The sequence below is a fragment of the Camelina sativa genome, chromosome 14 (assembly GCF_000633955.1).
Source record: "Camelina sativa cultivar DH55 chromosome 14, Cs, whole genome shotgun sequence".
Taxonomy (NCBI): Eukaryota; Viridiplantae; Streptophyta; class Magnoliopsida; order Brassicales; family Brassicaceae; genus Camelina; species Camelina sativa.
Window position 1 is genome coordinate 25,881,905 of NC_025698.1, and position 12,681 is coordinate 25,894,585.

Below are 12,681 nucleotides of genomic sequence, written 5' to 3' on the forward strand. Positions count from 1 at the left end.
ATATTCTTAATTATATATGTAAATATGGCTAGTTGGCAAATTGACCCTTCTTTGTTTGTTGATTTTTTTTCTTTTTTTTTGTTGGCCAATTTTCAATTCATATCAAAATCCAAAGTGGTACAAAAACCTCTCAAGGCTCAGACTAAATGATATAGTATTTAAGTTTTTTTTTTGTTTATCAACAATTAGTTTCAGATTTTAAAATGACTAATTTAATAAATTTTATAAGTAATTAGTTTTTGGAAGTATTAAATTATATATATACACTAAATAGTTTTAGATTAGATTTAATTTTATACACATAATGGTTATATTTTGGTTAAATGGTTTATAATTTAATTTCTATATACTATGCATTATAAAAGTTTAAAATTAAGATATAAGGTTTAAAGTACAGGTTTGGGGTATAGGTTTATGATTTGGGATTAAGTTTTGAATTTATGACTTATGAATTAATTTCTAAGATTTAGAGTTTATGATTTAGGTTTTGGGGTTTGGTTAAGGGTTTGGGGTTAAATTTTAAAAATTATGATTTTCTTAAATAGCGACTGATATGCGACTTCTTAGCGACTGTTTACTATAAGTCGCATATTAATCGCTAAATTGGTGACTATTTAGCAACTACATATTTCGGTGTGCAATATAGTCATAAAATAGTCACTAAATTATGACTAAACTAGCGACTAACATATGCAGTCGTTAAAAAACGACTAATATACAATCAAATATTTGTAGTCGTAAAATAGTCGCTAGATAGTCACTACTTAGTCGCCAAAAATGACGACTACATATATAGTCGCTAATTGTAGTCGTAAAATCCATATTTTCTTGTAGTGTGCGGCAGCTGTCAAAACCCTGACATTTTATTGGGTTGTTGGGCTAAAAAATATATGATAGGTATTATTTTTGGGCTTTTTATTGTTTTTGTAATGGGTTTTTATTGGATATGGATTTGTAAGAGTGTAAATTTCTATTTCCTAATATGTAAACCGAGATGTAAACCGAATAAACCGAAAAAAGAAAAATTACAGTTCAATTTCGGAACATAAATTTTATCCAATAACCGACCCGAACAAACTGACTTCCAAACCGACCTGAACCGAATTTTAATTCGGGTCTATTGGGTGAAATTTAAAAAAAAAACGAATTTCTAAACAACCGAATAAACCGACCCGAATAACCCGATTTAGCCGAATGCCGAAAGCGAAAAACTCGTACCAAAAAAGTTATGATGTCACTACGGTTGAAAAAGATGACCTCATTTTAAAAATAAAACATAACAGATCGGAGATTTTTTTTAAAAATAAAAATGGGCCAATAAATTAAAGGCCAATTAATACGTGGCCGAAAGCAACTAAATTTACTAACCAATGCATACATCTTCTTCTTCTTCCTACTCTCCTCCTTCTTCAGAACTTCAGATTCAAAATTGAAATTTCAATTCTAACAGTTACACTTCCTCTGCTTCTCTCTCTCTCTCTCTCAAAATCATTCCTTTGATGGCATTACTGTGAATTTTATCATAAAGCAAGCTCCTTTTTTAAAAACCTTTCGCCGGAGATTATGGGTGGCTGTACCTCCAAACCCTCGACCTCCTCCGGTAGACCGAACCCTTTCGCTCCCGGTAACGAGTATCCCCAAATTGACGATTTTGCCCCTACCCATCCCGGCAAATCGCCACTTCCAACCCCTTCTGCCGCAAAGGCCTCTCCTTTCTTCCCCTTTTACACGCCCAGCCCTGCTCGCCACCGCCGGAATAAGAGTCGCGACGTCGGCGAAGGTGGCGAAAGAGGAGAGAGCAAGAGCCTGACCAGCACCCCGCTCCGTCAGCTGCGCCGCGCGTTTCACCCTCCGTCTCCGGCGAAACATATAAGGGCGGCGATACGGCGGAGGAGAGGGAAAAAGGAGCCTGCTTTATCGGCGACGCAGCAGGCGGCGAAGAATCTGACGCAGGATGAGGAAGAGGAGTTAGGGCTCGACAAAAGGTTTGGGTTCTCTAAGGATTTTCACAGTAGAGTAGAATTAGGGGAAGAGATTGGACGAGGGCATTTTGGGTACACTTGCTCTGCTAAGTTCAAGAAAGGAGAGCTTAAAGGTCAAGTGGTTGCTGTTAAGATCATCCCAAAATCTAAGGTCTAAGGAGTTCACATATTTTACTCAGTTTTGAAATCCTCAATTGGCTTAGTTTCTTGTTCTTAGTCAATTTGTAATGTCGGTTGATAGAATTGAATGTGTTAATTCTTTTGTTTTGGCAGATGACAACTGCAATTGCTATAGAAGATGTGAGAAGGGAAGTGAAAATTCTACAGGCTCTATCTGGACATAAGAATCTGGTTCAATTCCATGATGCATTTGAGGACAATGCGAACGTCTACATTGCAATGGAGTAAGATAATTATGTTATTGTAACATTTCAATTCCTTGTTTGAAATGAATTTGGTAAAACGCACCTATTGCTGCATTATGGGATTTAAGTAGTTTTGAATTTGCAGGCTATGTGAAGGTGGTGAACTTCTTGACAGAATACTAGCAAGGTGTGTGCTACTTAAAAATAGTTGATACGTATGGTCAAGATTGAGCTGCTTGTACAAAGAGTTTCATCTTTGTTTTGTTATAGGGGAGGGAAATACTCAGAGAATGATGCAAAACCAGTGATTATACAAATCCTAAATGTGGTAGCTTTCTGTCATCTCCAAGGAGTTGTTCATCGAGATCTTAAACCAGAGGTGAGGCACAATTTTCTTTGAACTGGAAACAAGAGTATATCCTTTAGTTTATGTGTGGAATGTTTTGTTGATTACTGTTTCATCGTCAGAACTTCTTGTACACTTCCAAGGAGGAGAATTCTCAGCTTAAAGCCATAGACTTTGGTTTATCAGACTTTGTCAGACCAGGTTCATCATCACGCATTTTACTATGTCACTGTTTCTTTCTATTTACTTCTGGTTAGTAAGCTTAAAAAATGGTGTTTTGTGATCTTTATTGTGAAAGATGAAAGACTTAACGATATAGTGGGAAGTGCATACTACGTAGCTCCTGAAGTTCTACACAGATCATATACTACAGAAGCGGATGTATGGAGCATTGGAGTCATAGGATACATTCTATTATGTGGTAGCCGTCCGTTTTGGGCAAGAACCGAATCCGGAATTTTCAGAGCAGTTCTTAAAGCTGACCCGAGTTTCGATGAACCTCCTTGGCCCTTCTTGTCTTTTGAGGCTAAAGACTTTGTTAAGCGGTTACTGTTTAAGGATCCTCGGAGAAGAATGTCAGCCTCCCAAGCCCTGAGTCAGTTATTTTGAATTTCACAGCTCTTTATAGATTTATATGTCTTCTTTCTTTTGGTAAATCATAAATCACCAAATCCAGTTCCTTATTACTTTTTTCAGTGCATCCTTGGATCCGAGGTTATAATACGGACATGAACATCCCTTTCGATATCTTGATCTTTAGGCAGATGAAGGCATACTTGCGATCTTCTCCATTGCGCAAAGCTGCTTTGAGGGTATGTTTTTGAAAGTCTTTAAAAATGTCGAAAAGAACACTGAAGACTATTTTCTCACTATTATAGTATTATGTGCTCTCATTTTACAGGCGTTGTCTAAGACGTTAGTCAAAGATGAAATGCTGTACCTGAAAACTCAATTTTCTCTCCTTGCACCAAACAAAGATGGCTTAATCACAGTGGATAGCATTAGACTGGTTTGTGACACTAAAACTTCTCTTAATGTTCCTCTTTAAGACATACAGAAACACTGTAGTAATAATTAAATCCCCATTGCAATTTTATTTTTCTGTTTGGACAGGCACTGGCAAGCAATGCCACAGAAGCAATGAAGGAATCTCGGATCCCAGAGTTTCTTGCTTTGGTAATATACATATCTGTGTTCTCTTGGATTTTTGATATATGCTTTTAACAGTTTGGTGTTAATTTCCCTTTCAATGACTGGCGTGTACAGCTAAATGGACTTCAGTACAGAGGAATGGATTTTGAAGAGTTTTGTGCAGCTGCAATAAACGTTCATCAGCACGAGTCGCTTGATTGTTGGGAACAGAGCATTCGACATGCTTACGAGCTTTTCGACAAGAATGGAAACCGAGCTATTGTCATTGAAGAACTTGCCTCTGTAAGTCTTTTAAGTTTGACTCTCAACAGTGTCTAAAAACAAAAGAAATATATTTCTTACAGCCGCGACACATGTTCCGAGTTTGCAGGAACTTGGTGTTGGACCAGCTATAACCGTACATTCGGTTCTAAACGATTGGATCAGACACAATGATGGGAAACTGAGCTTCTTCGGGTTTGTTAAACTGTTACATGGAGTCTCTGTTCGACAACCGGTGAAAACTACACGATAGTGAAACAACCGTGACAAAGTGAAGTCGATAGAAAAAAGAAAAAAAAAAGATGTCAAAAGCTTTACTCTTGATTCTTGGATTGGAATTGGAAATGTGATAGTTTTGTCAGGATTGTAAAAGGAATGAAAACTTCCTTACAAGAACAAGTCGACCATTGTTGTTGTAATAATATATAATAGTGACCAACCACAGTGACTTTCATTTTCAATGTGAAGTCAAGAGTAAGATTTTAGTTTTCTCTTCTGTTCCTTAGGAAAATAGTAATACTGTAAGATTTTTAATTATTATAAATAGCTTCAAAGGTGCTTCGAGAGTTTGGTTTTTCCCGGTTAGCGACTGTGGTTTTAAGTGTTGAGATCTGAATCGTCTTAACCAATTCAGACCGGTTCGGGAGATGGAAATAAATTAGAAATTATAAAAATTGATTCTTTCCCCAAATTTTATATAATTCTCTCCTCTCTGAATCGGGTCGAAGGCATTATTAGGGTTTTGAATCTCTTTCTCTCTCTCTCTCGAGGATTTTTCTTCATCAATTGGTTTCTGAATCCTGATAAAAATTTGTTCTTTAAGTTCCGGCAAGTTCGTTTTGTGGGTTTTTAAGCTTCGCTTCAATCTTTCATCTCCCTGATCGAGAACCATGACTGAGGTAAATCAAAATTCGCATCTTTTCTCTACACTTCTTATATAATTCCCTTCGAATTACGAAACCCTGTTCAAATTATCAATCTTGTTCGTCTTCTTGTTTCGTAATTGAAATTGATATTGAATTTGTTTTCTTTTTGGGTTGTTTGGCAGTATTGGGTTAGCCAAGGGAACAAATGGTGCGACTTCTGTAAGATCTGGATACAGAACAATCCAACAAGTATTAGAAACCATGAGCTTGGTAAGCGTCACCGAGAATGTGTCGATAAGAAGCTCACTGATATGCGTGAGAAGAGTGCAGCCAAAGATAAAGAGCTCAAGAAAAACGAAAAATTGCTTCAACAGATCGAAGCTGTGAGTAATCATCATATATCACAACACTCAATTCTTGTTTCCTTGCCATTAATGTTTGTTTCTGACTCCACTTTTTTTCTTCAACTTATTTTCAGAAAGCAACTCGTAGCTATCAGAAAGATATAGCAACTGCTCAGCAAGTAGCAAAAGCAAACGGTGCACCAGAGGATGGTACAGCGGGTAAGTGTCTCTCTCTATGATTGCTTTTTATCATCATCTCATGTCATTAGTAAGTTTGTTGTTCAACGTAGCTGTTATATTCAGGGTTGTTGCTTAGCTTTGGATCTGTTTGTTATAGACTAACATATTGAGGTCATAGAGGAAAATGAGATGATTGCCTACTCCATGAAACTGGATTTGTGAATTGCCTTTATTGACCTAAAGTATGAACAAAACCAAGCAGTGTCTGATTCTTCCATTTGTCATGTTATACCCATCTTTGCAAAAGACTTTTTGACTTATAAGTTTTAATGCCCTATAACTCTATAGAGAATCATCACCAGAGAGCAAAACGGTTCCCTCTTTTGAGTCACTCTCAGGTTCTTTCATCATTTTGATTGGCATATTTCTTAGCCTTTTTCATTCGTAGATATGTTTTTTTTCGTTTCGTGTAGTAATAATCATATTGTTATGGCAGGTTGGATGCTTGACAGTGCTTCAGGCTATTATTACAACCAGACCAATGGTTTGCACTATGATTCAAAGTCTGGGTTCTATTACAGTGATTCAATAGGTATGTGATGGTAATCAAGCTTTTTTTTATGGTATACAATTTTTCTGTGTGTGCTTACACTTGTAATGTAACAGGCCATTGGGTGACACAAGACGAGGCATACGCTGCGGTTAAAACATCATCTGATAAAGGAACTAAAGTACCTCTGGTTAAAAAGCCTATGGTACCTTCTTCAGAAGCTGGACCAAGTTTGGTGAAACCACCTGGCCGCCTTGTCTCAGCTTCATTAAACCCTAAAAGAGCTGTGAAAGGAGCTCCTTCATCTGTTGATCTTGGCAACAACAAGAGAAAGAGACAAGATGAGAAACCGAAGAAAGTATCCGCAGAAGAGAAAGCTGCATTGAGGGCGAGAGAAGCTGCTAGGAAACGAGTTGACGAAAGAGAAAAACCATTGCTCGGTCTTTACAATAGACCTTTTTGATGCATCACTCGGTAGAAGGGAGGCTAAGCTGAGAAGAGTTATGATTGATCACATTGTGGTGGTTATTTCGTTTATCCCTGCATAACGTTTATTCAAATACTCTCTGGTAACTCTCGGAGGGATTTGTCTTGTGTTCTTTTAACTGTTGTTCCAATCAAATCAATTCCATCTTTTTTTTTTTTTCATTTATCAATTCCATCTTTGTACAAATATATTCAATTTTTTTTTGTTTAAGTGATGGAGTGGAAATCCCCACATTTTACCAGAATTTGATGAGGATTCAAAGTTTTGAGACATTTCAATAGATTACTACACCTTTAAAAACGTTAAGTTGTTTTTATTAGCTCTTAAATTGATCCTATCAATTACCATATTGAATGATTAGAGAAACACAAGTCTTGAGCTTTTTGTTTTCATGAATCATCAAGTTTTTCAAGATAAATCGACTCTAGAATCTAAAAACTTGAAAAACGCAAATAAAAGTAGCAACTGATCCAAACGATTTGGAAGATTGCTTATTGTGGACCAAACTCTGGCTTTGAGGAAGTCTCCGTAACAGACCAAATAAACTTAAAAAGAACTAGAAATAAAATTCAAGTTTTAGACAACCCCAAAATTTTGACAGAGACTGAGACAGCAAGATAAGCAAGATTCAAATCCAGGATACACAACCCTCTTTGGACTTAAGAGGTTTTAGTTTGGATGGTGCGAGCTAACATCCAAACCAACAACTATCATCGGATCACTTTGATCATCCAATGGCTTGTTTTTTTTTTTAACCCAATTCCCGTGAGTCCAGGACTCACGGTTTCTTTTGATGATAGAGACGTACCAACACACTTTCAAGAAGCTCCCGGGACAGCAGCCGCTGCAGTAGCGTACATGTTTGAGTCTTGATTAGCATATCCATTGTTGTAACCTTGTCCTCTTGAGTATCCTCCGTTCCATTGGTTACCAGAGTCACCTCTCCACTGTAAAAGTTGAACAATGTTAGTGAATAGAATAAAACATACGGCAGATCATCACGGTTAAATGCTACCGTGTTGGTTAATCATCCATGCCACAGGCTCACTCAATGATGGATGCAAAATATAGTTGATTGAGTAAACGTTAACACCAAGTGTATGGCAGTAAGACATTCTTGTAGAGATTAAGTTAGCTTGTCCACTGATTACAACAAGTAATAGACTCAAGACAAACATGAATCTTAGACAACCTCTCGAGATAAACAATAACATTGGTCGGAAAAGGCTTCAACTAGCTCATTAATCTTTAATTAGAAGAAACACTTGACTGAACCATCACAATTTTTCAGTAATTGGATAATGACCAGGGAAATGACAAGTGGGCCTAGGTGATATGCATTAGATTTGCCAATCAAAATAGTCAACAAAAACTGTGAGAAGGTGCTAAATTCCACTAGGTCTTTATGGCCCGCAATGCACCACCTACTCCTATCAAATGTCAACTACTGACTCTGGCTTTTAAGGATTCCTGTATCTTTATCCATTTATGGAGAGACAAAAATCAAATGACTCAAAAGAACTCTAAAACTTAGTTTGACCTGGACCATACTAATAGAAATGCATACAAGGTTTCATTGATACAAAACATACTATCCAAGTTAATTTTTATTGTACCTGTTTATTGGGGCTTCGTCCCCAAGATAGCCGGACAGTGTTTTTCCCAATGACTGTCCCGTTCAAGTTCCCGATGGCCTCTTCAGCACTTTGCCTGTCAAAACCAATGGCACGTCACACACATTGCAACTACATACCCATCTTCACTCTTAAATGAGCACCCACGGGATTGCTCATCATGATTGAACAAAGTCCCACCCTACTGGATGAATAAGCTGACAAGCAAAGAACAGGTTAGTACCTGTTAGCAAACTGGACAAAGCCGCATCCTTTTCCTACTGGAATCTTCACTGAAATAACCTCCCCAAATTGGGAAAAGGGTTGCATGAGGTCTTCTTCGGTAACATCAGGATCAATACCGCCAACAAATATCTGCAATGTAGTAAAAGACAATGAACAGTGAGGTATACTGTTGTTAGCAAGTAATAGCTAATAAGAGAACTTACTGTTGAATTGTTTGATTCCCCATCAGACAGTGAACCATTTCCTCCATGTCCACCAGCCAGTGTCAGAGCTAATCCAATGAAAACATTACAATTCACTTTAGATACTATGTTGAAAGCATCAACAAGTTATTAAAACTTAACATTCATATTCAAAAAAACTTATTTGTCACTAGTAAAAGAGACATAAACAGAAAACAAAACCACTAGCATACTAAACAGAGAGAAAACATGGAAATACAAAACTTATGCTACATTAAGTGACAAAGATTATATCATTACTTACCTTGTGAACCATTTTGTTGGCCATAAGCAGCAGCCCTTTTAGGGGTAGCAATACCAACACGCATTTGCCTGCTTGAACAGAAAGCACCATTCATTTCTGTCATAGCTCTTGACCGCTCATTCTCATCACCAAACCTGACAAACCCGTAACCTTTGGAACGCCCGGTGTTGGAATCGATCACAACTTTTGCACCTTTGACAGATGGATATCTACCAGCAAAAGTCTCAAGCAAGACAGCATCACTCACATCTGGAGCCAAATCTCCAACAAATATCGATAGGTCCGGACCATTTTCTGATGCTCTCTTCTCACCAGTACTGAAAGATGCCCAGTTTAAACGGAAAGGCTGTTCTGCGTTCGGCATGGTCACACCGCTAAAGCTCTGAAGAGCTTCTTCAGCTGCTGAACGTGAAAGAAACTCAACAAAACCATACCCTTCAGATTGACAAGTTTGCTTGTTGCGAATAACTTTCACAGAAGAAACCTAAACACATCACAAAACAATAAAACAAGAAAGAATAAGCTCAAAGGGAAAAGAAAACAAAAAAAAAAACAGAGAAAATAAGCTAAAACAGAACAGATCCCTGTGACATGTTTGGAGTTCTTTTTGTTCCTATAACAAGAAATGTTCTCTATATGTGGCAATGTACTTTTCTTGCCATATGAAATGAACTTTAAAAGTCTGTCCTTTTTCAGGTCAAGATAGTTCTCCATTACCCTAAATGTCAACCATTTGGCTTCTACACAGTTTAGATCTTAAACACAATCAAAAAGTTCAAAACTTGCCAAATTTTACATTGGATTCACAATAACGAATCTTTCCAACAACAGGAAAAAAAGAAAGTCACGGATCTATCACTTTCCATGTCAGAACACGCAAAAAAAGAAAGATTCCACGCACATAATTTAAACAAACAAATCACGATCTGAATTACAAAAATATCAAATCTAGCACCACTACAAACATAGGACTAGAAGAAAGATAGATACCTCGTTGGTGTGAGAGAAACAGGTATGGAGATAAGCCTCATCCATCCAATGAAGAAGATCACCAACCCAAAGGGTCTTCACATCATCACCACCAGATCCACCGCGTGGCTGCTGCTGCTGCTGCTTCTGCTGCTGCTGCTGCTTCTGCTGCTGTTGACCCTGGTGATGCTGATAAGCAGCAGCGTATTGAAACTGAGGATGCTGCTGATACGCGGCTTGATTGTAAGGAGCGTATTGGTGGTGAGGATACATCATCATTTGCTGCTGTTGCATCATAGCCATAGCAGCTGCAGGGTATTGCTGCATCGCAGCCATCCACTGTTGTTGTTGTTGCCACTGCTGTTGTTGTTGCTGTTGCTGCTGCTGAGGCGGTGGAGTTGATTGCTGCAACGGTGGTGTTGTTCCTGCTGATGTTGGTAACGCCGAATCTGTTGAGCCGTTGTTGTTGTTTGGTGCCTGCATCTTTTAAAAAATTTATGGAAACTTTTCGGATCCGATCTGGTTGGAAGAAGAAGACTTAGAAATTTAGAATCTTTCTTCGTTCTCTCTCTCTCTCTCGATATGTATTTGTAATTTGGTAAGGTAGTTTTTGGTTAATGAAGGAGACCGAGAGAGAGAGGATTAGATTTGGTTTGGGTTTCTTGGAAGATAAAATGGAGGCGGAGAGAGAGAAGAGAAGAGGGAAGAGAGTGTGTTGTGTAGATTCGGAGGGTTTAAGGCTTTTTTTTTTTCTTTTTTTTTCTTTCTCTCTTTGTTTGGTTTNGATAAGCCTCATCCATCCAATGAAGAAGATCACCAACCCAAAGGGTCTTCACATCATCACCACCAGATCCACCGCGTGGCTGCTGCTGCTGCTGCTTCTGCTGCTGCTGCTGCTTCTGCTGCTGTTGACCCTGGTGATGCTGATAAGCAGCAGCGTATTGAAACTGAGGATGCTGCTGATACGCGGCTTGATTGTAAGGAGCGTATTGGTGGTGAGGATACATCATCATTTGCTGCTGTTGCATCATAGCCATAGCAGCTGCAGGGTATTGCTGCATCGCAGCCATCCACTGTTGTTGTTGTTGCCACTGCTGTTGTTGTTGCTGTTGCTGCTGCTGAGGCGGTGGAGTTGATTGCTGCAACGGTGGTGTTGTTCCTGCTGATGTTGGTAACGCCGAATCTGTTGAGCCGTTGTTGTTGTTTGGTGCCTGCATCTTTTAAAAAATTTATGGAAACTTTTCGGATCCGATCTGGTTGGAAGAAGAAGACTTAGAAATTTAGAATCTTTCTTCGTTCTCTCTCTCTCTCTCGATATGTATTTGTAATTTGGTAAGGTAGTTTTTGGTTAATGAAGGAGACCGAGAGAGAGAGGATTAGATTTGGTTTGGGTTTCTTGGAAGATAAAATGGAGGCGGAGAGAGAGAAGAGAAGAGGGAAGAGAGTGTGTTGTGTAGATTCGGAGGGTTTAAGGCTTTTTTTTTTTCTTTTTTTTTCTTTCTCTCTTTGTTTGGTTTCATTCACTTTAGGTCTGAAAGAGAAGTGGTGGGAACGTGGGGCCCATGTACGTGGTGAAGCCATGTTGTTGTAGTTTTGTACTATTTTCTTGACTTGTATGTAAGTTTAGTTTTGTAGATCCGACGGTTCTGATTCGACCGTATTTTTAGGGGTTGACATCAATTTATGACAGTTGATGATGATTCCAAATCGGGTAAAGTTTATATTGGGTATTTTGTTTTGGGCTAAATGGATTTGAAAGTGCTTTTGAGTGTTTTGATTGGGATAAATGGATATCGTAAACCAAAAAGAAGTTTACGAGGATGAGACTTAAGCTTGTGGACTGGATCCATATGTTTTAATGCTTCGTGATCTATGAAAAGGGCGAGCTCGTTATATAAACTGTTTTTTTTTCATTAATAAGATTTGTGATTATGGTTAAAAATGTTAGCACAAATCAACTGTAAAATGACGTCAGGTCGTGAAAAATCACAAAATTTTATGACAATTTGGGAAGCTTGGCATAAAACATATTGATGCAATTTTTTTTATCGTATAATCAATTTTGAGATATTCTTGAGATACCTTTTTTTTTTTTCACCAAAAACAAATTTCATTAAAATCAAAGAGTTTTACAAAAACATTTAGAATTATTGTAACACAATTACATACATAGATGTATGTGTCATACACTAAGAAAAATACAACAGAATGGATTTTGACGATGCTTTCCGTAGAGTAGCGTTATTCGCTAACCGATCAGAAGATCCTTTATTGTCCAACTTCATATTTGATTTCTCTTTATTACGAATTGTATGCAACAACTTTTGGCTGACACTTCTTTTCACAAAACGTAACATTAAACCCAATGTGCCCAAAACTAATTCTGTAATGTAGACATATTGGCACCAAAACGTCTGCACCACAGTCTTTCTAGAATATTTCGACGTCTCTGTAAATCTCTGCAATACAAATAGTTTTATTTTATCAAGCCAAGTACCCGAGCCTCTTGTGTTAGTAGATTCCCATCTAATCGTCACCAATATATTTCTCATCCACCAGATCTGTTCAATGCCAATCATAACTTGTCGCCAATATTTGGCCCAAAGCATATAAAAACTCGACATCTCTACCCAACAGGGGTCAAACTGGGGCAACCATAATTCCATCACACAAACAATATAAACATGAACAGGAGCAACAATTTGGTCGGATTGGAAAAGTGCTAGCACATCATCAAATCCAAGATTAGTATCTCTAGTTTTGAATTTTAACACCGTTTCCCGAATACTAAAGGGGATAAGGATCAAAAGGGAGAGAATAATAGCACCGATAGT

General features: G+C 37.9%; 3 protein-coding genes across 5 annotated transcripts; 2 read left to right on the forward strand and 1 right to left on the reverse strand.

Annotated features, from left to right (window-relative positions):
• Positions 1,365-4,597, forward strand: LOC104742484 (CDPK-related kinase 8). The gene is made up of 11 exons (XM_010463497.2): positions 1,365-2,133; positions 2,256-2,386; positions 2,493-2,534; positions 2,618-2,726; positions 2,816-2,894; positions 2,992-3,288; positions 3,390-3,505; positions 3,595-3,702; positions 3,807-3,869; positions 3,960-4,127; positions 4,216-4,597. Exons 1-11 carry the CDS (start codon positions 1,564-1,566, stop codon positions 4,357-4,359), a joined length of 1,827 nt encoding a protein of 608 aa, XP_010461799.1. The 5' UTR covers positions 1,365-1,563; the 3' UTR covers positions 4,360-4,597.
• Positions 4,792-6,777, forward strand: LOC104742485 (zinc finger protein ZOP1). 2 transcript variants are annotated; one of them, XM_010463499.2, is made up of 6 exons: positions 4,793-5,005; positions 5,155-5,355; positions 5,451-5,535; positions 5,845-5,894; positions 5,993-6,088; positions 6,163-6,301. In XM_010463499.2, exons 1-5 carry the CDS (start codon positions 4,997-4,999, stop codon positions 6,086-6,088), a joined length of 441 nt encoding a protein of 146 aa, XP_010461801.1. In that variant the 5' UTR covers positions 4,793-4,996; the 3' UTR covers positions 6,163-6,301. The 2 variants fall into 2 exon arrangements, with proteins under 2 accessions (XP_010461800.1, XP_010461801.1); XM_010463498.2 differs by lacking the exon at positions 5,845-5,894 and having other exon boundaries at positions 4,792-5,005; positions 6,163-6,777.
• Positions 6,987-11,346, reverse strand: LOC104742486 (polyadenylate-binding protein RBP47A-like). Of its 2 annotated transcripts, XM_010463501.2 has the most exons (7): positions 10,639-11,346; positions 9,869-9,904; positions 8,879-9,362; positions 8,596-8,663; positions 8,391-8,521; positions 8,150-8,243; positions 6,987-7,480 (listed from the first exon to the last, which is right to left on the reverse strand). In XM_010463501.2, exons 1-7 carry the CDS (start codon positions 11,062-11,064, stop codon positions 7,352-7,354), a joined length of 1,368 nt encoding a protein of 455 aa, XP_010461803.1. In that variant the 5' UTR covers positions 11,065-11,346; the 3' UTR covers positions 6,987-7,351. The 2 variants fall into 2 exon arrangements, with proteins under 2 accessions (XP_010461803.1, XP_010461802.1); XM_010463500.2 differs by lacking the exon at positions 10,639-11,346 and having other exon boundaries at positions 9,869-10,609.

Coding starts and splice junctions, on each gene's coding strand:
- LOC104742484 (XM_010463497.2), top strand. CDS start 1,564: ATGGGTGGCTGTACCTCCAAACCCTCGACCTCCTCCGGTAGACCGAAC. Junction 3,289..3,389: donor GTCAGCCTCCCAAGCCCTGA/GTCAGTTATTTT, acceptor TACTTTTTTCAG/TGCATCCTTGGATCCGAGGT. Junction 3,703..3,806: donor CAGTGGATAGCATTAGACTG/GTTTGTGACACT, acceptor CTGTTTGGACAG/GCACTGGCAAGCAATGCCAC.
- LOC104742485 (XM_010463498.2), top strand. Junction 5,356..5,450: donor TGCTTCAACAGATCGAAGCT/GTGAGTAATCAT, acceptor ACTTATTTTCAG/AAAGCAACTCGTAGCTATCA. Junction 6,089..6,162: donor CTATTACAGTGATTCAATAG/GTATGTGATGGT, acceptor GTAATGTAACAG/GCCATTGGGTGACACAAGAC.
- LOC104742486 (XM_010463501.2), bottom strand. CDS start 11,064: ATGCAGGCACCAAACAACAACAACGGCTCAACAGATTCGGCGTTACCA. Junction 8,522..8,595: donor GGGAATCAAACAATTCAACA/GTAAGTTCTCTT, acceptor ACTACATTGCAG/ATATTTGTTGGCGGTATTGA. Junction 8,244..8,390: donor TTTGTCCAGTTTGCTAACAG/GTACTAACCTGT, acceptor TGGTTTTGACAG/GCAAAGTGCTGAAGAGGCCA.